Source organism: Chanodichthys erythropterus, chromosome 8 (genome assembly GCF_024489055.1).
Source record: "Chanodichthys erythropterus isolate Z2021 chromosome 8, ASM2448905v1, whole genome shotgun sequence".
Taxonomy (NCBI): Eukaryota; Metazoa; Chordata; class Actinopteri; order Cypriniformes; family Xenocyprididae; genus Chanodichthys; species Chanodichthys erythropterus.
In genome coordinates this window covers 34965352-34992619 of record NC_090228.1, presented here as the reverse complement: position 1 = coordinate 34992619, position 27268 = coordinate 34965352, and the positions used below count along the sequence as shown (strand labels likewise).

The window sequence follows — 27268 nt, the reverse complement described above, 5'->3', positions numbered from 1 at the left end:
TTTCATTGTCCACGTATGTATTTATTTTTCAAATGTGTAAGGTAAACCATTTTGTTATTGTATTTTTGATTTAGATTGTGTAAAGTAATGTAACAGACCTTATTGTAATTTAACTTCTAATTTGTTTTTTTACTTTATTTTTGATATTTTAGTGGGTTTAATTATGTATTAAGTCTGCACTATCTGTCTTAAAAAACGGGGACTCTTATTTTGACGGGTTTTGCTGTCTTCGGAGTGAAAAAGGATTCCAACAGCATTGAACGGGAGAGCGCGCTCATTGTTATCTTAGCTTTTTAAAGTTTTCCAATTTATAAAGCACCCCCCGAAAAGGCACAAGGTGTGTATATTTGTATGCTGTTTGTTATATTGAGTATTTTGTGTGATTCATTGTGTGTGCAGAAAATGATGTGAAAGGAGAAATATGGATAAGACATTAATACGTATTTTTTGTACTTTGTTCAGCTCTTACGGTGATTTCTGAAGTTTAAAAGGCCATTTCATCGTTGTTTAATGAACCTCAGCAGTAAAGTTTGGCCATCATTCGGACGGGGTCCGCTACAAGTAATATATTAGGCCAATGAGGACCTTCTCCAAGTTTGAAAGACCAGTCGTATGATCAGGATTCTTTGAAGGGTGATTTAGTTCATTTAATTTGAGTCCTATTTAGTTGTGAATTGTTCAAAGGAACTGAACAAACAGTTGATTCATGTCTAAGTGATTCAGTTCTCATGAGATCGAATTCATGTTATTCCTTGAAATTCACTGTATAATGTCCTAATTTGTGGTTAATTCCACATTAGAGAGTTTTCAGGAAGTGTATTCTGAATGTGAAATGGGATAATAGCTGACATGTGTACCTCTTCTGTGTACAATGTAATAATTGTTCTTTAAGAAGAAAAGACATAACTGCGATTTGAAAAAAAAAGCACTTATTGAGATAGGTGGTTTATAAGGAGAAGATAGCCGTTTATGATAACTGCATATTAAAGACAAAGACAAATACTTTTGTAAACGTATTTAATGAGATTATTGCTTATTAAGTAAGACAAGACAACTAGTTTTTGTAAAAATGTTTAATAAAGAGCATGCTAGTAGAATAGTAAGGAAATAACATGTATTACGTATTACCATTGAATGACGTGTTGCAAGACGAGACAGCAAAAGAGACAGAAAAAGAGAAGAGTCTGCGAACAAAGAAGCAAAAGCCTGTATATATAGACTGAGAAATTAGGAGAATTCCAAAGAAGATGACCTCAAGAGGTCAGATAGTCTATAAAAGGCTGGCACTGAAGAGAACAGGAGAATTTTATAACTAAACTCTGCTTCATGTGGCATTAATGTAAGTCGTTGAGCCTGAACAGACCACAGAGAAGTCTGATTGTAAGTATCTTAATATGCTTTTTTGATTTGACTTTCTTACCTAACCTGAGAATAATAAAGAATAAGTAAAGGTGTTTAGAGATGCACCATAAAACACTTGTTTCAATGATTACTTTTAGTTTTGTTAATAAAAAAATTGTTAATTAGAGATATTTTCTGCAATTCATTTATACTTTACAGTAGGCCTATGTGTTAAAATGTGTTAAACTATTGAGTGCACCTGAATATAAGCCACATCCACTGAATTTAAAAAAATATATTATTTTGAACATAAATAAGCCGCACATGTCTATAAGCCGCGGGTGCCTACCGGTACATTGAAACAAATTAACTTTACACAGGCTTTAAAGAAACATGGCTTATAACAAAAATAAATAGGCTTTAACGAAACACGGCTTGTAACAAAAAATAAAAAATAGCAGTGAACAGTAGCCTACCAAGAAAGCCATTGGTCACTATCTTCCTCCTCCTGTACACTGAAACCACTGAAGTCATCATCTTCGGTGTCGGAGTTGAATAGCCTCAGAATTGCTTCATCCAGTACTGGATCGCTTTCATTGTCGCTCTCGTCACTTTCATCCGGAGGCAAATCCCCACGCTGATCCCTCTTCAACACGGAGCAGTCCAGTCTTTCGAAACCCGTTGATGATAGTGGATTTTTTGACAATGCTCTACGCTGTCAGGACCCACTGGCAGACTTGACCATAAGTTGCTCTTCGCATGTGGCCTGTTTTAGTGAAGGACTTCTCCCCACTTGTCATCCAAGCCTCCCACTGAACACGGAGCGCCACCTTAAATGCACGATTTACACTGATGTCGAGTGGCTGCAAATACTTTGTTGTGCCTCCAGGAATCACAGCTGGAATTGAGTATGTCCTCTTGATGGCTTCTTTCACCGAATCGGTTATGTGGGCCCTCATGCTATCCAAAACGAGCTTGCCGTAACACTCCGTATGCCATTCATGCATTAGGCCTTCCGTCATCCATCCTTTCTTGTTGACTTTTACAACAATTCCTCTCAGGAATTTTTCTTTTGGCATTGTCGTGCGTTTAAAAATCACCATCGGTGGAAGCTTTTCTCCCGATGCCGTGCAGCTCAGAACACAGGTGAAGTGCGTTTTTTCATGTCCGGTTGTTTTCAGAGTGACGGATGATTCGCCTTTCCTGTTGACAGTCCGAGTGAAAGGCAGGTCAAACGTCAGAGGAACATCATCCATGTTTATGATGTCGTGCGGGCCAATGGAATGCTCTGCTATCTTTACATCAGTGAATTTGTGGAAGTTTGAAACTTTTTCCTCTTAGTCGGGAGGGAGCTGCTGACACAGACTCGTCCGTACTCTGATGGACAGGCCTTTACGTCTCATAAATCTGAGACACCACGATGGTCCACCTCTAAAATCCTCAAACTTCATCGCGGTGGCGATTGTTTTGGCTTTCAGTCGGATCTGCACAGTTGAAACACCTCGGCCGTCTGCTCTCTGTGTGTTGACCCAGTCTTCGAGCTCATTTTCTAGTTCGGGCCATCTGCTTTTCTTCCCCCTGAAAGCTTTAGTTGTCTTTTTGCACAGAGTCAATTCCGCACGCTGCTGTTTCCAACGTCTTATCATCGACTCATTAAGACCAAGCTCCCGTGCAGCAGCTCTATTTCCTTTTCCAACAGCCAGATCAATCGCCTTCAACTTGAAAGCTGCATCATATGCATTTCTCTGTGTCTTTGCCATGATGAGGGTGACAAAATGACTATCGTAATCAGAATGATGGGAGAGCGTGCTCGATTTAATCTAAACGGTAAACAAAAAACATCTCGATGCTTATATCTGAAACAATAATCAGAAAATGTTGCCCCCCTTTCCCCCACAAGAATCTTTTCACATTTACACATCAAAGTCACAGACATTTCATCTCAAAATATCAAACATCAGTAATGTCTTAAATTCATTTTAAAATGAATGCCATTAAAACATTTCTTATAAATTACATTTACATATCAATGCCAATAAAACCTTTTTCATAAATTATAAAGAATCCCCCCCCTTTTGATAGTAAACATTCTTTTGAAAATGTACTACTATCATAAACAATTCTAGTTTAACATCAGCATCTGCTTGTGACTGAGTTACAGTCATGTCGTTCATGCAGTGATGTGTCTGGCAAATGTGAATGTCTTCTTCTCTATTTCCTTTCAACAGTGCCAACTGGGTTTCTAAATTGCCTATTTTCTTAAGCAAATCATGATAGCCCACCTTTCTTTTGTTTGAAAAGTGACAGTCTCTTGCCTTGTGTCCTGTCTTTCCACATGCAAAACAAACATCTTCCTGATCGTTCCTTCTTTTCTGCAAACAGTGCCTTGCAATGTGACCCTTCTTTCCACATGCAAAACAAACAATCTCCTGATCTTGCCTTCTTTTCTCCAAACAATGCCTTGCAATGTGACCATCCCTTCCACATGCATGACAGACAAAGCTTTGAAGAGATCTCTCATTGTCTTGACAATGTCTAGCGAAGTGACCAGCTTTTCCACATGCATAGCAAAGAATAACACCTTCTGAATTTACTCTTGCAAATCTCCTTGTTCTATGATGGAAACCATCAGATGATCTAGAACATTCTCTTCTACCAAATGCAGCAACTGGGTGTCTACACTGCAAAAAATGCTGTTCTTACTTAGAATTTTTGTCTTGTTTCTAGTCAAAATATCTTAAAGTTCTTAAATCAAGAAGCATTTTCTTGACAAGTACAAATTATTTTCTTGTTTTCAGGAAAAATAAATCAAAATTAAGTACGTTTTTCCTTAAAACAAGTGTAGGGTCTGCACAGTCTCAAGGATGAGCAGGTCCCACCATAAACTGTGTTTAAGTCCCAATTCGCGGAAACTTTGGTTTGTAAATCTTACATTGATTCCGGACCGGCAGACACTAATGGATCACGAGACTCTTTTTTATGACTATTTCGATAAGTCCCAAACCTCTCCTCCGTGACTTCAAAGGAGATGCGAACGCCACGGATCGGGTTTCGAGGAGACAGGCCCGAATTCCAAACGGTCATAAAAAAGGAAAATACATGCACGCACCCACAGACACACACACACATACAAAGCCCTACATAAAGACTGTATACACAAATATTATACCTGCAAATATGAATGTATCTGCCATTATGGTGCTTGTTGCATGTATGTGTTACTAATGTAGAATCGTAGGATTGACTGTAGTAGGTTAGTTTTCATGTTAAACGATAGTATTAGAGTAGAAAGTGTATCTTCTTTATGTGATGAGAGACACCTGTCGAGTTTGGCCTCTCCGTAAAGCTGTGAGTCCGAGCTATTCACCCATGTACGTTACATTTCTGTCAAATGCATCGTTCAATTTGTAATAGTACTATGAAGAAAATGCACCGATTTGACATACCATAAATTAACCGTGGACAGGACAAAGGGATGTGGAGAACCGCCAAATTGCAACGCTATCATTGGAGGACGTTATCAGTAAGGCGTTCTGGTCTGTTGTCTTTAAAATACCACAACACGCGTCTTTTGGATGCACAAGTTTTCCTGCACAAGTTCCTGCCGTAGAGACGGACTCTCTTTATTTTTCCGGTCATATTACAACAGTTAAACCTTCGTTTGAAACTTCGCCGAAACAACCTCCGGAAGAAGAAACAACTATCAAACCGAGCGCTCCGAAACTCTAAGCACCCCAACGAACCTATGCAAGTATAACGTTTTTATGATTTTTAATACTGAGTTTCCTTGCTGGCTCTTAAAGGTGAACTGTTGCAATTTGCCATGCTTTGATTATCTCTTTCGTTTCTGCCTTTACTTTCACCTATATGTATTTGTATCTACTTGTGTACATTTATCCGTATAACCTTTGTATTACCCGTTCTGTATATTAAATATATCATCTCCATGCTTATTTTGTTCACTTGCTCATTTAGCAACAACCGAGTCACTTTAACGTTCTGATTCTAATATCCTGGCTTTACGTTTGGATGCTACCATAGAAATTTATCTTCATGGCCAGAGGGTAATATTTCTGTCGTAAGAGTCTGTGGAACTTACCGGTTTGCTGGACGGACCGATAGCTTTCCACATAATTATTAAACTAGAACTGATCATATATGTGAGTGATTACAATTCGTTGTGATTAATTCACCATATATGTTTAATTCCCCCTTGGGTTGGAATGCGCATATAATTATTCATAAGACGTTATGAATTATTGTATTCATATTCCACCCATAAATTGATTAATAATATATGCAAATCGTCACACAAGCAAAATAATCTGCCAATGGGGTAAGCAAAATAATCTTAGTCCAAACTGAAAACAAGATTATATAGCTTATTCTTGGTTTGAAATAAGATTATTTTGCTTACCCCATTGGCAGATTATTTTGCTTGTTTTAAGGAAAAACTTACTTAATTTTGACTTAGTTTTCCTGAAAACAAGAAAATAATTTTTACTTGTCAAGAAAATGCTTCTTGATTTAAGAACGGAAATAAAGACAAACAAGACAAAACAAGACAAGACAAAAACTCTAAGTAAGAACAGCATTTTTTGCAGTGTATTTGGCATCTTTCATTTGACTATTTGCATTCGCATTATTGCTTAAATGACACAGTTTTACAACAATAATGTCATTATACTCAGAGAGAGGTGTCACAAACATTAACACAGCAGAATGAGTGAGGTTTGTCACATTTTTAATCAAGGCAGACTTGAAACTGACATCATTCTTAGTAATATCAGAATTGCCACTGAAAGTTTTAAACACCTCCAATAATCATTATGAAAACGCTGCTGGGTGCTCTCCTTTCCTCATGTGCATCTCAGATATTTTATCCCAATTAACTAAAACTTCAAGTAGTGCCTGTTTCCTCTCTGACTTATTAGCAGTTCTGTCCTTTACTTTCTGAGTTAAGGCTCCACACAAAGTGTCAGGCAAGCACATTCTTAACAAAACAAATGTATCACCGTCTGTAAATGGGTAAATCTCTGCATATTCCTCCAAGTTTTTCAGAAAATCTAATGGATCTTGTCTGGCAGGATCAAATTTCCCAATATTCTTGATGACAATTTCTAGTTCAGTTGGATTAAATCCTCTGACCATGGTAGTGGTCATTTGCTCTTCCCTTCCTTCAATAGCACGCACAGTTGTAGTATGAACTGGTGCCATGGGAAATCTAACTGTACAGTCAGAGTCTTGATTACTGAATGACTGAGAATCTCTTTCCCAACCCTCAGAGCTATTTTCCTGCAAATCTGGCATTTCTGGAACTGGGTTACACAACGTGACACCTAACAATGTCTTACTGGTGTTTTTTTCAGTTATGCCATTCTTGATCATAAACTCACAAGCTATCTTCGTTTCCTCCAAATTGCTGGCCAATTTTTCCACAGATGATTTAAGCATGTCATTGTTAGTTTTAAGAAATGCAATCTCATTCTGCATTCTGATCTTTTCTTCTTTCCATATCATTGCACTAGCTAGGTAATGTTTTGTAGAAATTACCCCTACAGCGAGTTGTTCACTTTCAGCTTTTAACTCATCAACTTTCTTCCTAGTTACTTTGTATGAAGCAAAAACTGCTTTAAGTGCATTAGCAATTTTTCTTTCTTTGTTCTTAGGCATTTTGGGGGAATTTTTGAATTGACCCATTGCCCAATTGTATGGATCATCTGCTTTCTCTATCCCGTCAAACATTCCAGGTGAACCGTGCTTAGCTATGTATTTAATGATAATTTCTTCCATTTTCAAAACCTTATTGAACTGTGATGATTCAACAACTATTCACAATATCTTGTTTCAATGACTATATGTTATCTAGTTGCTTTAAGATAACCGTTAATCTAATTCAGACACAAATGAACTCCATCGGGCCTTAAATTTTACTACTCTGAATAGTTAAACATGTAATACTGTCACAGTACATTGAACAAAACCACATACTTAGCCACAGTAGTTTGGGCTTAAGTTTATCAAATTTAAAACAATGCCTCAGTACGTTGGGCAAAACCACACTGCTTTGGGTTATTGTTTTAAATTTCCCAGAATCACTTTGCGTCAGACTCCCAACACTGCACTTCAGTTATTTTTTCAAATAACGGTTAGAAATAATTCTGTGACCACACTGCATTGGGTCAATTCGGTTACTTTGGAATCTTACCAGAATTATAACAACTCTACACTCAGTTTCAGTTACGTTAGAAACTTACCACTTTGTTTCAACTACTTTAGAAACAACAATTCTAATACAATTCTGTCACCACACTGGTGGGAGAGTAAAAGTAGAAATTAAGTAATTTTGTGTTTTTCTTAAAGTAATTTTCTAAATTACTTGATGACCAATGCAGAATAGCATGGAGAGGCTCCCACGTAATGTGATGGGCATTCGTGAAGTATCTTCAGATACCTGAGGAAAGATACAGGTACAAGAAAATATTTAATTACATGTTCACATTTCATGTTCACATAGCCTATAATGAGAAATAATATACATATCCATTTGTTCAGTGTTGCTTTATTATATGTTTGTTTTTTGACTTCCAATAATCCAATAATAGGCTTAAGGGTTAGTTCACCCGAAAATGAAAAATCTCTCATGTAGTTCCAAATATATTGTATTCGTTATGACTAATGAATATAATATAAATGTTAAAGTGTACCCCCTACAAGCACAAGTGGCCCCTTCCTGCTGTCCTCCGTTGTGTTTGACTGAGAATCAATATTTTCAGGCCAACTTTTTATTTAATTTTGTCATTACATTTGATGGGTTTAAATGCAGCAAAGTGGGGGGAAATATCAAATTCTTCATAGATCAGATATTAGAATGAATTCGAAATACACATTAGGAATTTAGGCACTGCACTGTTCACAAAAAAAGTTTTAGTTGTTTCTTAAGGTTTACACAGAAGTGACTATAATTCATAATTTGTGCTATTTCAAATATTTAATGGGGATTATGTCCCTTATGACTATTTACTTTAACATTTAGTTTAAATAACTATTTAGCTAAACTAACATTAGGCTCATCTTGCACCGTTCTCCAGTATTAGGATTTTATTTCCTGTGTACATAAATTCTACATATCAAACAATCACGTCATCCTCGTGACTATAAACTCACACACACTTGATGTTAAAGGGGTACTTCACCCCTGGAAAGATGAATGTGTATTTAAAATTGTTCATTTATGTAGTAGAAATGTGAAATTATTTTTGAATTTGGAGCTTTCTAGACTGAGAAAAGGCAGAAAATGTATTTTTGACTAATGTGGATGAAAGACAACAACTCCCATAATGCACTTGTTTTGCTCTCCTTGCGAGGCCACGCCCAAACCACGCCTATCGGTTACAGGCGGCATTACCAGGAAAATTCAAACAAATAAATCGTGAGTTAGTTCATACATTTACAGCGAAATGGTGCTAAATTGCTTTGTACCTGGATGTACACCCAAAACCAGGAAAGGACAAGTAAGTTTCCATCATTTACCGATTAAGTTAAAGATTTGGAGCGATGTAAACAGTGGCTGCGGGCCATCAAACACCCGAAGTTTGGAGATGACACCGTTATAGAAAACCTAAAAAAACGCAGAATATGTAGTCTCCATTTCAAGCACAAGGACTACGAACCAAATATCTTTGCAATGAAGAGAACCATTCTGAAGGACACCGCGATAACATCTATATTCACTTTCCCAGAGGACGAACAGCCTGGCCTGATCTATGTCCGTGAGTAACCTCAAACGCGCATATGTATGGGCGTGGTGAAAAAATGTGGAACTACTTGCTATTACTGGCTGTAGTTTTAACCCTCTGGCCAAAAAAGCCTCCGATGACGCAAAATGACGATTTTTGCGTCATCGGAGGCTTTTTTACAGAATAAAAATGCATAAATCTCTCATCTCGGGCTGATATGAAGGGGAAAAGCACGTTAATTCGAAAATACTAGTGGTATTCTACTAATACAAAGCTTAATGCTAAATCCTGAAGTAACCCTTTAAGTAAAGTATAAAAGCAGAGCTGTTTCTGGAACTTCACAAAATCTTCTTCTGAGATTTTACAGGCGACAACCAAACCAAGGTGAGTTTTGGGAACAAAACCTACTGAATAACATTTCTAATGTATCTTTGTTCTTTGTCTTTAAAATACGTACATTGAAAATCCACGTATGAGTGCAGACATCTAACTTTTCCTGCTTATTCATTTTTATGTTCATTTCAGGCTCATCATGGCAGTGCTGAGAAGTCTAATGCTTCTTTTCGTCATCTTCTCCATGGGGAATGCAGAAGGTAACCAAAACATTTAATTGTAATTTCATTTTGGAAATGTGCAATATTCCATTTTCTAATATTTGCATGATTAATGAAGGATTTACAGTGTTGAAGTACACCTAATTTAGGCACAAAATCACACAAACATAAAATATTAACAAAATAATTCTTTGCTGTGAATATTACGAATGCCCTAACATTTATGTACTGGATGCAGTTGATTTAGTCTTGAAATGCCCCGCTGGATGGTCAAGTTTTGGACTCCGGTGCTTCAGGTACTTCTCTCAGTCAGTTAACTGGATCACAGCAGAGGTAATGTGTTAAGTTACAACAAGGTGATTTGGTCAAACTTTACATTAGGTGTCTTTCACTACATCTAGATAAATCAACATGGTACAATGTACTTTTTTGTGTTGATGTTGTATTGCAAATCACTTGTGCTGCTATTGAGGTGGATACAGGTAAGGTTAGGGACAGTTATGGTGGTATGAGTAGGTTTAAGGGTGGGTTAAGGTTTAAGGAAAGGTCAACTGTGTAATCATTGATCTAATTACAGATGTAATTACATGCAGGTATTTTTTTTTTAAATGCAAGTACAATGCAAAAACATGCATCTAAACAATAAGTCCACTGAATCAATTGATTAATTTAAATGTTAGTACATAGTAGTTAAAGACTGGGAATGATGATTTTTATTAATTTTAAAGTAAACCTTTCTTTTCTGCAAATAAATAATACAGAAAACTGATACTGAGCAAATAATCGCAATATTGACAATAAAAATCTTTCTCTTTAGAGAAACTGCCAAGGTCTTGGTGCGAATCTCGCATCATGATGGTGAACAAGTAAGTTAAATTGTGTGTACTAAAGAGATCTATTTATTTGTAGACTGGAATTTCAGTTTCACTTTTTTTTATGGTCCCTTTAACACATTCTGTTGACTATAAGTAATGTTGCTTTGACATGTCCACTAACTTAATCGAGAATTAGTAGACTGGAATTTCTGCTCTAAACAATAAATGTAAATGTTCTAATGAAGATGGGATAAAGCTGAAATGAATTAGCTCTTTAAGAATTAAGAATATTGTGTCACAAGATTTGAGGATATGGTTATTAGAATGACATTAAACAATGTAATCATCATGGGAGGAGTTTAAGGAAGCTGCACACATCTGCTTCATCATTGACAAACACTAGAAGACATTTGCACGTTTGTTTCCTAGGAAAATATCACCCTCATCCAGCGCTCTTTTTGTTTTCTGTCTTAAAAAGTATCCCATTACTAATGAAACTGAATTGTGAACAATTTCAGACCATTTTCTGGACCAGTTTGACCAGTTAGGTCAATAGTAATTCATTCACTATGTAAGAGACACAGATCAATTTAGCTCAAAGGGAATTATTAATTAATTTATAGGGAATTTTAGAAGAGTCACTTATTTTACAACCGAGTAAATGAATCGTCCAGCGTAACTATAAGCTCTGTAGCAGATAAGAAAATCCAAACTATAGTGAAAACACTATTTATTAGATCGGCAGTTTAAGACATTAAATTCGTAAGCACAAAACACAAGACACTACTCTTTAAAAATAAAAATGAGACCACTGGTGTCAAAAGTATTCACATTCAATACTCAAGTAGAAGTATAGATACTAGGATTTAAAAATACTTCTGTAGAAGTTGAAGTATCAACTCAAGCTTTTTACTCAAGTAAAAGTGTAAAAGTACTGGTTTCAAAACTACTTAAAGTATAAAAGTAAAAGTAATGTAAGGAAAAAAATGCCATTAAGGACAAAAGCTTAGGCCGCGCCACAGGGGCCTATTGTGCACTCCACCTCCTCAAAATGTCATCAATAACCTTTATTGGAATGTAAATGTACATCCAAACTTAACTGCAGGTATCTGTGAGTGCAGCGGACAAGAAAAATGCGGGTAGTTTTGGTGTACCCAGGGCAGGCTTAGTAACAATCAGGGCTTGACATTAACACCCGCCAAATGCGGGTAGTTTTCAGCTGTTTCGGTTCACATCGCACCAAAAAACGCCAACAAACTCGTCTGTTGGAGTTTGTTGGATAGGTGTGATAACCCTGTTGGCGTTGGTTGGAGTCTGTTTTTACCAGACTGAACATGTTTAATCAGCGTTTGTTTGGTCGGCTGAGCATCCAACAAACGGCAACAAACTCTCGGTGCATTCCAAACGGGATATATCGCCCTCCGAAGGGCACTTTGGAGTGAAAACAATCATGGCCGCCATATTTAAGGGTCGTTCCAAACCAAAGTGTTCAAAACTGGCCACATTAAAGGGCCCTTCGGAATGAAGGATTTCGAAGGGTACAACTGATGGACACTTCGGGCCCCCATGATCCTTTGCACAGGGAAGTTGTTTGTCATCACAGAATGGGTACAGGAGGCTCGGAGTTCGATTTTACCTATAAATGTATGTATAGTATTATACGAGTTAGATTTAGTATATTATTATGGTCAAAAGACACTGTACTTCAACAAAAATACTTTACAGCTCCCTTTATCAGTCCATTCAAATGTTTCAAATACATAGACACAATATACATTATGGTGCGATAAACCAAAAATAAATAAATAAGCTAACGTTAAACAAAAGGCGCAGCTTGCGCAATTTATCCTCGACTGTCTCATTAAGATGACACAGAAGTGCGTTCTAAAAAAGGAGTATTTTTGACCCCTACAGCCTTCATCCCTTCGAAGCTCTCCCTCCGGAGGGTAAACCCTTTGAAGGGATTAGGGCATAGGGATGAGCCCTTCCGAATGGAAACGCAGAGCCTCACATAATCTGACATGGCCATGAACCGTTGCCATGACGATGAGGCAAGTCCCCAGCAAAGACAGCTGTTTGATCGCGCCCACGCCTCACGCACACACTACAAAGCACTGGAAACGTGACATCGCAGCTTGTTCGTTATAAAAAATAAAATACAGTTAAAAGAACATATAAAAGGTACAATAGTCCGTAGTGCAATCCGTGCCATTCAGCAAGAGCACTGCTCCACTTCATTGAAAGAGAGAGGTATAACACCATGAGAGCAACGCAGGTTTACCTTCATTTCATTTTAAATTAATTCGTTTTGGCTCGTTTAGCTACATGGTTGTATATGACTATGGGTCACATAAATAAAAAGGGTCGCGCTAAAAAAAAAGTTTAAAAACCGGTGTATACGCTAATTTATTCAAACGTCTCTCTACCGAACTACCTAGCTTAATTTGCAGAGGACGAAGAGAAAGCACCCGTTTGATAGCCTAAATGAGCCAGTAGTGTAGAAATAATAACTTTTAAGAAATAATATTTTTTGAGTAACGACCCCAAACACTAGGCTTGTTTGAGATGCGCCTAGCCTCGCCTGAAATGTAGCCGAGAGTAGGCGGCTGCAGTAAGGGGAGGAGTGAAAAAAGTGCAGACAAGACGGATAATTCTCTGTTCTCGAAGTGGATCAAGAGGATCAGACACCTACGAGATCAAAGGCGGATATCGCGGGATTCACACTCGCGCTTTTTTGCTGATAAACTTGATGTAATTTAAGTTCTGTTTCTTTTTATATGCATATAAACATAATGAACAATACACCCAAAGTACTTGTTATTTATTTCCATTCGAAAGATTTGTGGATCAATCATTTTTATTTTAATTACAGACATGTTTTTATATATTTTTATAAATCTGATAACTATCACATAACTCACAGAGATCGCACTGTCAGAGACTTTAGGACTATTCACACATAAGTTATACACATAAAAACATGGTATTAGAGTTTTAAAATCAAACATTTTAAAACAGATCAATACATCACGGCTGTTTAAACCAATAAGCTTTAAGCTGTGTCGTCAGCAAGTCGTTTCCCATCATGCTTTTGGTCAGCGCAGTCGGTGGAGAGCAACTGCGCTCGACTGCAGAATCCGATGAGGCTGCCTCGCCCTCGCGAGAGGTTTTTGACACACGTCGGCATGACATCAGAGCACGGCGGCCCACCCTCGGACACATTTCTAACCGGCATGCATCTCGCGGTGATCACCGGTGATCGGTTCTGCGTAGAATTTGCTCATCTCAAACAAGCCTACTGTCATCCTTGCTGGAGTGTGACGTGATTTGTGACATGTCCAGCTGCGATGGATCATGTACAAACCAATAGGATGTCAGAATGGTATGTTTATACTTCTCATCCAACCACAATCAAATTCACTCTATCCGGATGGCGCGATTTATCTGGATAGTTGTTTTTTTTCTCAAGCCGGAATGAAAACAAGCCGAAATGAAATATGAGTAACGACGCTATTTTTAAAATGTAAGGAGTAGAAAGTACAGATAATTGCGTGAAAATGTAAGGAGTAGAAAGTACAGATAATTGTGTGAAAATGTAAGGAGTAGAAGTAAAAAGTCGTCTGAAAAATAATTACTCCAGTAAAGTATAGATACCCGAAATTTCTACTTAAGTAAGGTAACGAAGTATTTGTACTTTGTGTTAGAATAATCAATAAAGTCTCATTCAGAGGTGTCAAGTAACAAACTAAACTCTAACACAAACACATGCACACACATTCACACAAGTTGCAGAAAGAAAGGAATTGAGGAAAGTGAGTTTTAAGAGGGTGAAATAATGAAATCCCAAGTTTCTAGCAGTATATGCACTTCATAAGACCTGATCTGAACGAACAATCAATCATTAATTAATTTAACCCTTCTATCGCTTCTTAGGCAGGTTATTAGACTTTATATCAGTGCACCAGTTCAGCTAGAATCTGGAGGAATACTTGCACTGTAAAAAATAAATGTGATTTTAACAGTAAAAACACTACAGAAAAATTTTAAATAGGTTAACAGTAAGTTCCTGTACTATATACATGGAAAACTGTCAAGTCAAATTTATTTATATAGCGCTTTTACAATTGGTAATTATTAGAGTAATTATTACTGTAAAAGCTCTTACCAGACATTTTATGTAATTTTCACAGAAATTTTACAATTTTTTGATGTAAAAAAAGAACAAATCAATGTATAATTTACAGTCATTCATTCCCACATTCCCACAATTCCCTGTATGACACTCCACATTTTAAAGTATTTTGTTTACAAATCATGCTTCTTAATAGTTTTTGTTATCCGTTATGTTCATTAGGGTTTTATGTTACATCTGTTGTTTAATGAATGTTTATTTCATTATTTGAGTGTTGTGTGGAGGAGTGGCGTCTCCCTCGTGGCTGAAGTTTGAAGTTTTGAGTCGGGCAAAGACTGTAGAGTCGTTGATTAAACTTTGAGGAAAAACTTAACTTAGAACATGAGACTATCAAGGAACAATCCTGTCTTTTTAGAACATAAAGATGGCTGGGCGGGCTTCCTGGAGATGCCTCCCAGGATAATATTTATAACTCATGAATTAATGGTTCACTTTACATTAAGGTTCACTTTCACAGGTTATTATTGTTTATAACTCACAAATAAATGGTTCACGTTTGTTCACTTTACATTAAGGTTCACTTTCACAGGTTATTAATGTTTATAACACATGAATAAATGGTTCACAAGTGTTCGCCCTACATTAAGGTTCACAGGTAACTAATACAGGAATTTAATTTTTCATTATTAATATCTCATCAAGTTATGGTTATTATCTTATGTTTTATTTTTAAATAAATTTGGAATTTCATCTTTAAAAAACAATAAATCAGTTTTTATACACTGTTGTGGATAGGCATCATGCCTTTCTGGAGAGTATCATGGGTAAGACAGAAATTTCTGGTAAGCAACATAGTAGGAAAATGAGGCAGTCATGAGATATTAATAAGAAAAGCACAAACACAACACCCTTCAGTCTAATTATGATAGTCAATTTTTGCTGCATCATGAAATAAACCAGGTCAAATCTGGTTTTGAGTTAAATAAGTGTTAATACTTTTTATTAAGCATTTATAACATGTGAGTAAAAAACGGCTCACTATTTGGCAGGTATTGCATTAAAGTCGCCCTTTTTATTTATGCAGTTATAACTGCATTATTAATGATTTATAATGCATTTGTAAATGACTTAATACTCATTAACAAACACCTTTATAAACCTTTACAAAGGGAACCTTAATGTAAAGTGTTACCCTTAATTTGTTTATATATATATATATAAAACAAAAAGTAGCTGAGAAGAATACAGTTAAAGTACTGGATTGATAAGCAGTTTTGGTAAAGAGTAGTAATACCATTAAAACCTTCATGATACCCATCACTTCTCATGCTGCAGTGCATACTGGGTACCAGCATAGTGCCAACTCAACAATGGTGCCCAGCATGCATTGCATTAATTTTATGATTAAAAATGTTTGAGTACCACCATTGTTGAGTTTTGTATGATGAATATTTGTCTACGCATGTGTAATAAAAAGTTACATTTTTTTTACATCCTTCAGAAGCAGTATCTGCTCACCTCATCAGTATTTTTTCACTGTAGTTCCACTATATCGTCACTAACCGTATTGATGCAACCATAGATTCAACTCTACAATCTGACTTGCATTCACATATTACAATTAGGATAACAACATTTTAACGTTCTCAGTGTTAAAAGTAGTCTAATTGATCCTCTTCCTTGGTACAATGTGTTTTTGTAACATTGCTGTACAGATAAGAAGATAATTAATTTAATATTAATAAAGTCTAACCACCCAACCAAATGGGACACTAATCACCATAATGGCTATTCTTTGTTCAATAAAGCAATATCAGCAACACTCACTAAAGTGAAACCTCTAGTAATCATAGTCAGAGGTCTTTAGTTAGTTACATCTAATGATGTTTTTTATTTGCAATTGATTTCCATTTAAGTCTGCTTGATGGTACATATACACAACAATGATGTACTAAAAATGGAAACGTTTTTCCTTTGCATTTTTCTCGTAGAGGCAATGTTTTCAAAATGTTCCCTATTCACACGGATCCACGAAAACTATTAAAAACACTATAGTATTCAATATTTAGGAAAATATACACATCGAGAAATGTTTAATTGTCCACATATGTATGTATTTTTCAAACATGTGTAATGTAAACCATTTTGTTATTGTATTTTTGATTTATATTGTGTAAAGTAATATATTAGGCCAATGAGGACCTTCTCCGAGTTTGAAAGACCAGTCGTATGATCAGGATTCTTTGAAGGGTGATTGAGTTCATTTCATTTGAGTCAAAAGGAACTGAAAAAACAGTGGATTCATGTCTAAGTGATTCAGTTCTGTATAATTTCCTAATTTGTGGTTAATTCCACATTAGAGAGTTTTCAGGAAGTGTATTCTGAATGTGAAATGGGATAACAGCTGGATTGTGTATCCATTTAGCAGGTCTTTTTGCACATTGAAATATACATTTTTATTTAATTAATAATTTTTGTATTTAAAAAAAAAGAACAAGACTTAATTGGGGTAAATAATCTTTATTTCATATTTCCTATACGACAGAAAAAAAGAGGTTTCTTTTATCTCGTGTTATCAGACACCCTGTTTCGTTAGGAAATGCAACTTTTCTGTGACGTGTACCTCTTCTGTGTATAGACAATGTAAAAAATTGTTCTTTAAGAAGAAAAGACACAACTGCGATTTGAAAAGAAAAGCACTTATTGAGATAATATAACTGGTTTTTATAAAAGTATTTAATAAGATAATTGCTTTTTAAGTAAGACAACTGGTTTTTGTAAAATTGTTTAATAAAGAGCATGCTAGTAGTATAGTAAGGAAATAAAATGTATTAGTTATTACTACTGAATGATGTGTTGCAAGACGAGACACCAAAAGAGAAGAGTCCGAGAACAAAGAGGCAAAAGTCTTTTTATATAGACTCAGATGAGGGGAATTCCAAAGAAGATGACCTCAAGAGGTCAGATAGTCTATAAAAGGAACAAGCTGCATTTTAACAGATCAAATCATAAGAGATATTGTGGACCCTGACATATTCAGACAAATTTCCATGTTTTATGGAGGGTGTCTATAGACATGATGATTTTCATGTTGTATATTCTATCCCCTACCCCTAAAGACAGCTGTCGCAGTAACCTTTCTGCATTTTTATATTTTCAAAAAGATCATTTAGTATAATTTCATATTTTAATTTATAATTAAAAAAGTTGTTTTGCTAATGTTACATTTTTCTTAGGTCAAAAATTTGATGTATTACTACACAACATAATGAAAGACAAACCGCGCACACACACACAAACATTTCAAAAACTCATTAAAAAAAAAAATAAAAACACTTCTTTTAAATGATTATAAATGAAATATATAATTGAATACAACAAACATGTGTCACAGTTCCCTTCTGTCCTGGACTTAATCTCCCATGATCCTCCCTGTTCCACACCTGCACTCACTTCCTCGTCAACTCCCCTTCACTACGGATTACCTGCACCTGATCTCCATCATCTGCACTCCCTTTATAATGGACTCACTCCCTGCACTCCTTGTCTGTTCTATTGTTTGCTTTAGTAGAAATCAGTTTCAGCTTCATCTCTGCCACAACTGAAACTGTAGCAACGTTACTAAAAACAAAGCAAAATATTTAAAGTTTTAGCTAAATTAACATATTAAAAAACACCATTCTCTTCTTTTAAATAAATGGTTATAAATAAAATATGTGAATTTATATAACAGTATAAAAAATTTACACTAATAAAAGACTACAAATCATTAACCATAGTAAAAGGGGGGAAAAAAAATATTTTCAAGTAACAACCATGTTTTGGTTAATTACAATAAATTTAAACTACAAAATATTTGAAATTCACTGAAATACTTTTGTGTACTTCTGAATTGAACTATCAATTGAACTGAACTATAATTTACTAGTCAAAGACTACTCAAATGAAAAAAATAAACTACATATTTTCAAGTAACAAGTAAAGGCCCTGATATACTTCAAGTGAAATATAAGAAAGAACTGATATGACGGCATTTCAAACAAAATCAGGCCACTTTTGGCTTTTTGAAACAGCTCACTAAAGCAAACTTTCTGGCTCCTAAACACCTTTTAGCTACCACTGGCCCGTGGAAATTACATACATCAATGCCACCAAATTATGAGCAACATGAATACATTGGAGTGTCGAATAGCAGAGCTGGTACAAATGTAGCCGCACCTGTACGATTGCTCGTGGAGAGACTCGGAGAAAGCATTTTATTCCTGGGAAGAAATTGCAATTAAGCTTGGTGTTGATGACAAAGCGATGTGGAAAATCATCTGAGACTTTTCCAATAATGAAGGAGTAGAGATGAGGGGGCAAGTACCAAAGTACCCAGGCTGTTTTTGGAGATGTCCTGGCTCAGACCTTTTGTTTGGTACTGACAAACTGTGTTCAAAAAAGCACGTTTTGAAAAGCTAAATGCTATTCAAGTTGTGATATGTCTTTGTTTATAGTTTGCAAATTGTAGTAGTTGTGTTTTGAACACAATATTTTTCTAAGAAACAATCAAGTTTATTGATTGACCTTGGTTAATCTCCTTATAAATCTTTGACTATTGGTAGCTTGTGTAATGAGGTGTTCATTTTGTCTGATTTACTTTCACTAAAACGTTATTCTCGAGAAAAGTCAAAATGAGGAGAAGCAACATATTAGATCCCATAGATTTTGGTGCATCTAAAATGTCCTTAACTCCAGGAAAAATGAAACGTTCATATGAAACGAAAGACCTTAGTCCCAGAGATTTCAGTGTGGGAATCGTTGTGACAGAGGCTGCTGTTGTTGCTGCTCCGATCCGAAAAGATTGAGCCGTATATTGCTCTGTGGAAAGGCCTCATGATTTGTAGACCAAGTGGAGATGAGCAGCAAACCAGGATCTAGACATGGCTTTTCTCTCCTCAGTGATGAACAGAGGTTCATCAGGATAGGCATGAGGGCGAGGATCTCGTAATCTTCTCTTCTGATTGGTCAAGTTGGGGTTTGCGATCTCTAACCCAGAATAAAACCTGCTCTTGGTGTGATCAAAGAACAGTGATGTGATAAAACTGTGCTGAGGTCATTGTTTTAAGAATTTGCACAAATTGCATAAGTTGGCATGTGTCATTTGATCCTAAGGAAACATTTCAAAGAAGACAGGGATGTACAGAAGACAGGGATGTACCGACTGACTTCCACAGTTGATGTTAGCATTTTCAGTGGTGTTGACAAACTCAACGTTACCATCTACAGTTTGGTTTTGCAAAAGTATGTGGTGCTTTGTGAAGGCCTCATCGACACGACAGCCAGTAGCACAGTTCCTCGACAAACCGCCCATACCGGCGTGATGAATACAATCCTCAACTGGATGGAACTGAAATAAATACTTTGATTGTTGCGATCCTATCACACTTATGATAGCAACCTGATTCGTAACAAAGCACTGTTCGCCAGAGGAGAACTGGCCCCCCGACTAAGCCTGGTTTCTCCCAAGGTTTTTTTCTCCATTTTAACACCTATTTGCCACTTGTTTGCCACCTGATGTCACCTGTTGGAGTTTGGGTTCCTTGTCGCTGTCGCCTTTGACTTGCTGAGTTGGGGACACTTGACATTTGACTTGACATTTGATATTCAACAGTATTCTTGACATATATTCAACAGTGCTTTTATCTGGCTGCATTGACACTATTCTTTAAGAGCTGCTGTGCAGCCAAAATTATGTACCAGTTATCAATGTAAAGCTGCTTTGACACAATCTGCATTGTAAAAAGCGCTATATAAATAAAGGTGACTTGACTTGACTGGACTAACTTGCCTGTTTTAAGATGGTCAGGAAATGGAGGAATAGTTTCTGGAAAGTGGATGGATGAAACTGGACTTACATAATGACAATGTTGTTGCTATTGAAAGGGTATCAGTGGAAACACCGCCTACATCTATATCAAAAGAATCATCGTCTGCATGTTTCTTATCGTAGTTATGGAATGAACCTGCACATTCTAATTGGAAGAAAAAGAATAAATTCATAAGTTGTTATAACAGAATACAGTAAAATAAAAAGCTAACAACCACATGAAAAAACTCTTTGCCCTAAGATATAAAGAATCTTTATTTTTTGCCATCTCTGTTAATGTTTCCTCTCCAGTAGGCCCAGTGAATAACATGCAGATGGTCTTTGATGGCTGAATTCTTGTTCCCTTTCAGTCTCCAGACTTCACTTTTGTAAGCTGCCTACAGTCTTTTGATATGTGGAGTGTGAGCTCCTGTTGCTGGATCTACAAGCCACAAATGATGGTATCCAGTGGTCACACTGAGGCAGTTATTTTCTCACCTTCAATTGTATCCAGAATGTCTACCTGAGTAAGTGGAATTACAGATTTATTTAAAATTTTTAATTTCTGCCATCGACCAATGACTCTTTCTACATGTATTCTCACATTTGACGGTTTTCTTGATGTGTCAGCTTCCTGAGCAGAGAGCTGATTAATGCCTTTTGTGAAATGTGGGATATGAAGGGAAGCTCCATATCCTGTAAGGTCCTCCCTAATCAGAAACCCTCAATCAGCCAAAATTTCATCCTTTTGGCTCCAGCAGTTCAAATAATCCTGATTTTCATGTTATTTCTATTATGCGGCCACCCCAACCTGGTGACAAAAATGAAATTGCTCCTGACATCAACGGCCCATAGGCTAATCTCAGAACTGAGGTGAACAATGGCAAATCGTGATGTAGTCTCACCAATAAATAACCAAGACCATTCAGACATTTTCATGACATTTAATAAGTAAAAAGACTTTGATTTCCAAACTGGTTCTTAGGCTCGGCAATCTATCACTGTTACTTGAAAGACTTTTTCCTGGCGCGGGACATTCCAGAAGCTTCAAGTATCTGCTGTCACTTATTTTCAAGTATGTAGTTGCTCATTGTGAAAGTGATATCACTGAGCACCGCTTTTGCTTAGCCATTAGAAGGGGATGGACTTCAGCCAGAGAGATGCTGAGAGATCAGTAAAATCCCCTGACTCACTGTAGACCAGGAGTATTCAATCACAGTTCCAAGAGGTCCGGTCTCCATATTTCCTTCTCAGTGGAAGTCAGGACAATATGATTAATAATGCTAAATACAAGCTTCTAGTCTCTGGTGTTGTCAAGTATGCTGTTTTTAATTTTGAGAATGAAATCATTGGTCATCAGAAGGGGTGATGATGAGAGAGATGCTGGCAGACTCACATCACCTGACTCACTCTTGACCAATAAGGATAAAGAGAGGCTGGACCTAAAGATGTGTCTATATAAATGAAACTCTACAAACCATATGCATCACAACTCATCACAAGACTAAGGTAACTGAAGCAAAGCAAAAAAGGTAAGGGACATTATTTCATTCAGTTAATTTATTCCATTTGTATAGCTCTTGTAAAGTAATCAGTAACTAAACCAAGTGAGGTTATCAACTACTGTACAGTACTCGAGTACACTGCAGTTACTTAGAGGATTTTAAATGTGTGTATCTGTTCGACAGCTGTATTCTCCAGTGATCATGGACAAACCAGTATGTTTGATTGACACGGGGTCAGATGGGAAGCTGTGTGTGCAGCAGTCAGCTCTACAGATCCTGCAGCAGATCCAGCAGCCAGTGGTGGTGGTGGCCGTGGTGGGTCTCTGCCGCACCGGGAAGTCCTACCTGATGAATCGCCTCGCAGGAAAACAAACAGGTTAGACCCCCACATGCAGCGCTAATACCATCCAAAAGCTTATGAGAAACATCATGCAGTTACGTGAATATAAGTCATTGTGTTGCGTTTTGGGTGTGGCTTTATCAAGGTTTGCATTGGGCAGCACCATTGAGTCCAAGACGAAGGGCATCTGGATGTGGTGTTTGGATCACCCCACTAAAGCAGGAACCACTCTGGTGCTGCTGGACACTGAGGGACTCGGAGACGTGGACAAGGTGATGTTACCACTAGCAAAACACAAAAACTAGTAGCATTAAATGTTCAAACATTTTAAAGGATCCAAGAATACTTTCACTGTTGGAGCAGAGATACCCTTATTCAGATAATATTGATATGTTAGCAATTGTGATCAGCATGCTGTTGGCTTTTCAGAATAAACATGTATTCAATAAATAGCTTGCTGTAAATAGGAGGCAGTGAATGCAAAATAATACTTTCATAACTGCCATGCACTTTGTTTACTAAACTAAATAAAAAAAAAAAATGGAGTGAAACAACACATTTAATTAATATGGATTAAAAACATTGGTGTTGTGACTAATTATTGTCAAGTTAATTTTGGATGTCACACATAAATCTGCCTCTAATTCAAAAAAGGGCTTGGTCAACCAGGGACACAAGGATCAACTCAAATCAAATCAAATCAAAAGGATCAACTTTACTTTCAGTCTTCAATAAATTTCTTACAGTCTGAATTTTATAGCAGTGTGTTGATTTTTATATCCATTCACATCCAACAAAATTTAGTTTGGTTTGATTGTAGTTTAGCCTGGGTGCCAGCCCGAACCCCGCCCACAACATTTTTTGGACGGGAAGTTCGGTCTGGACTCGATCCATTGTGGAGTAATTATGCTCGGCTCCCAGAAGGCAGAGCCAATCAAATTGCCAGGGCGGGCTTTAATCGATGATGGACAGGCTATCTGCGGTTACGTAACCACCCACGTCATCAAAGAGCGCTTGGGTTGAATTGGTTTTCACCAACGATGACTCCAGCTGGAGAAGTAAGATGTTTAGATTCCGCTATCACGTCTGTAGTAAAAGAAATCGACAGCGCATTAATTTTAAAAGACAAACAAAGGACCGCAATCAAGTCATTTGTCGATGGGAAAGATGTGTTTGCCGTCCTTCCAACGGGATTTGGCAAAAGTTTAATTTATCAGCTGGCTCCGATGGTCGCTAAGAAGATAGGACGCTATGAAAACCCTGTGGTCATTGTGGTTTCTCCTTTGGTCACCCTCATGGAGGACCAAGTAAAAGAAGTAACCGAAATGGGCATCACGGCGATGCAACTCGGCGTGCACAGCGAGGTGGACATAACCAGCGGTCGTTGTCAGCTCCTTTTCGGAAGCCCCGAATCCTGGCTGCTGAACAAGAAGTGGAGGGACATGCTAGGCTCCGATGTTTTTCAAGCCAACGTAATGGGTATCGTCGTGGATGAAGTTCATCTCACTTACAAATGGTAAGATTTGATCTGACTGTCTGACTTAGAAAATAACTCATAACATAGTGACATGAAGCAAATGTTGTAAAAAATAATATTGTACCTAACTTAGTCCCGATGTAAGTTACGTCTGTAAAGTCAGTTTTGTGCAATCATAACGAGAGTCTCAGTGTAGTGAAATAACAAAAAGTTTAAACATTCTAATTTACTATATTATTTATAACAGGGGTCAAGCTGCAAAAGGGTTGACGCCATTTCGTGAGAGCTTCGCCAAGTTGGGAGAACTTAGATCTCTAGTTAAAGCTGGTATGTATGTACAAAACAGTACCCTTCCTGTATGTGCATTGTTCGATGTTTTCTACGCTAAGTCTAACTCACCTGTTTATGTTAAACCAGTTGCATACAGCAGGTGTGTGAATTTCTACATGTATTTTTAACCCTTTAAGACCTGAAGGCTTTTTTAGAGGTTTTTTTTCTGAGCGACACACACAAAAGTAAAGACTCATAACTCCAAAACTCTAGCAAGGAGAGTCAAAAGGTGGGTATCATTTGACAGAAAACATTTTAAATTTTAAGAAAATATAAATTACATTACATTTGGACATTTTCTTGCTGAGAAACAGATGATAAAATACAAAAAATACATTTTTTTAAAATAATTTTTCTTTTTTTTTATTTGACATGGAATAACTCAGGAATGCAATAAGATCGCTAAAATTCTTTTTTGGTGATGCTCTCCTATATGTGAGCTGCATCTGGTTCAAATTTCATGATGATAGCTTAAAGAATAGTTTGAAAAAATGTTGTTCATTTTTTCCGCATGCCAGGTGGCGCCAACGGGCGGTAAACTCCGGTTTAGCGGTGCTTCTCAGCACTCGTTAGGAGTTTTTCAAAATGGTTAGATGCATTAAAAAGATGCGATTCTAAGCTTTAAAATGATATCTATTTTGTGTTATTCAACGTTGGAAAACGAACATGGATGGGTCCAGGAACATTGGATACACACTGCATCCTGGAGAGATGAGAGACATGTTTTTAGCAAAGTATGTCAAATCATTCCGTGAGTAATATCTTGTGATCAACGCAATATATTATATTGATTTTGGATTCATTTTAATCTTGAGAATCTGCTTTAAATATTGATGTGCCATTTTTTATGATCTGTGCATGTTTCATGAAGTTATGAGCACGTGAAATATACATACTTGTATTCAGTTAGCGGCAGGGCTGTTTTTGTTTTAAACACATATTTCTCAGACTCATTAGAGGGTGAAAACAACGCAACAGAAGCATGTTGGAGGCTTGATATGAAAGTTTAAAGTCTCTGGTTTTGTATGCAAAAAGAATTTTTGTGCTACCTATATGGATTCAATTTTTATTGGCTTTTAAAGAGAGACACGCAAATGGGAGCGCCGACGCTCCATCCGGTCTTAAGGGGTTAATAGTGTGACCAGAAGGTCAAAGCCATCGCTGAGTTAGCTTCAAACAAGGGTGACGCTTTGTTATACTCACACACCATACCCATACAGGAAATCACTGTACCCCTTATAATTTATGTATTTTTTTTAGTAAATGTCTGTACGGACATTACAAATTAATAGATGAGGCTACTCATCATTTTGTATTTAATTACTTAATGTTTGCTTATTGTCCTTTTATATATTCCAGGTACACCTATACTTGCATTGACTGCATCTGCTGATCGGGAATCCAGAGCCAGGGTAATGAAACAGCTGCAGATGGACAATCCAACTACTTTGGCTATGAGCCCTAACAGAACAAACATCAGACTGGGTCTGATCAAAGTCCCTGCTCATTCCATGGACTGCCTAGACTGGATTGTGAGGGATGTAAAAGAAAGAGGTTTCTCCATGTTGCCAGTTATTATTTACAGCAAAACTTTCAAACAGGTTGGCAGAGTGTTCTACCATTTGAAGGGGGAACTCGGTGAAGATTCCTGGGTTGACAGAGATCCTGTGAAAAAGATTGAAAACCTACTTGTAGGCATGTTCCACAGCCAGACACTCCCTCACAATAAGAACAGAGTGCTGTCATCTCTGAGTGGACAGGGTAGCTGTAGAGTTGTTGTGGCTACAACAGCTCTTGGGATGGGCTTAAATTTTTCAAAAATATCACACATTGTGATGTATGGGTTACCGGACGATGCGGAAGCCATGGTTCAGCAGGTCGGGAGGGCAGGCAGAAGTGGGTTGCAGGCACATGTCATTGTTTATGCTGTCAAACAGCATACAAAGCTTGACCCAGTAGTTAAGACAGTACTTGAGATGGGCCTAAAGATCCAATTCTGGCTGCATCTATAATTCAGATTTTTAATCCCCGTATCCGCTTACATATATTTATATATAATCGATTTTTAATCTCTATAATAAAAATGTACAATTCAGATTTTGATCTCCATATACATTTACATATATATATCTTCCAAGGGGTTTTTTCCCTCCTAGGACTTTTTTCCCAGTGCTAGCACGCTGGGTTTTTCTCCTAGGGGGTTTTTTCCACCCCTGGAAGTCAGCCGACTTTGGCTTAATGTAGCACCATCTTGTATATGTTACATATTACCACGCTTGTTTGTACAGTTTTAACCACTTCCCTTTTTTTCTGTGCTTCTAATATGTAAAGCTGCTTTGAAACAATTACCAATTGTAAAAGCGCTATATAAATAAATTTGACTTGACTTGACTTGAGACTGGAATCAGTAGTTGTCTTAGGAAAGCTTTGTACTGCCATTTTGAGGAAAACACCACATCTGTCAATCCTGGACATCTGTGCTGCACCTACTGCCATTCTGTTTGTTCTTGTGAACCTGAAGGTTGTGGGGAGCCAACCCCAAAATATGAACATTGTAAAAGGGTTATTTCTTCGCCTGACAAATGTAGACTGGTCACAAATGAGGACAAACTTTTGATCAGGGACCTGTTACATAATTACAGGGGTAGTTTACTTCCGGACCATATGCATCTTTACACAGTTGACACAGCCTGTACTGGATTTGGAGATGTGCTCATCAATGCGGTTTTAGAACACTGCACACACATATTGAACTACGTTATACATAATCTCCCTGTATTCAAACTGGAACATGCAAAGGAAATAATAAGAATTATTTATGAGGTTTTTGATGACATCGAGCAGAGTCACACTGTTTTGTTTAATGACAGTGTTGTTCAGGTTGACATGGACTACACAGGTTACTTTGATGAAGATCACGAGAATGACCATATACAATCTTCACCAAGTAGCTTGGAATCAGGCTTGTCAGTGTTAAAGATCTTTGACTAGCTAAAAAAAAAGAGGCTCAAAATTTTAACTTCAGGTTCTTATTGACTGTCATTTTGTTGTGTACATTTTTAACCTCACTTTCTAAAATACTTTGGAATAAAATTTAAACTATTTAAAAATTTCAAGTGCTGGTTGATGTTTTCATTTAGAAAATATGAACAATGAGTCATATGCCAATAAAAAAAATCTTTTAATA

At 36.9% G+C, this 27268-nt stretch overlaps 1 protein-coding gene across 1 annotated transcript in view; it reads left to right on the top strand.

Moving 5' to 3' along the window:
* The first annotated feature begins 243 nt into the window (after positions 1-243).
* Positions 244-27268, top strand: part of LOC137025181 (guanylate-binding protein 4-like) — a 46625-nt gene continuing 19600 nt past the window's right edge. The window contains exons 1-8 of the mRNA XM_067393211.1: positions 244-337; positions 9606-9673; positions 9873-9930; positions 10452-10500; positions 20801-20956; positions 21790-21938; positions 22118-22310; positions 22419-22546. Of these exons, the coding sequence (XP_067249312.1) occupies positions 22136-22310; positions 22419-22546 (303 nt within the window). The 5' untranslated portion in view covers positions 244-337; positions 9606-9673; positions 9873-9930; ... (2 more) ...; positions 21790-21938; positions 22118-22135. The remainder of the gene's footprint in view (positions 338-9605; positions 9674-9872; positions 9931-10451; positions 10501-20800; positions 20957-21789; positions 21939-22117; positions 22311-22418; positions 22547-27268) is intronic.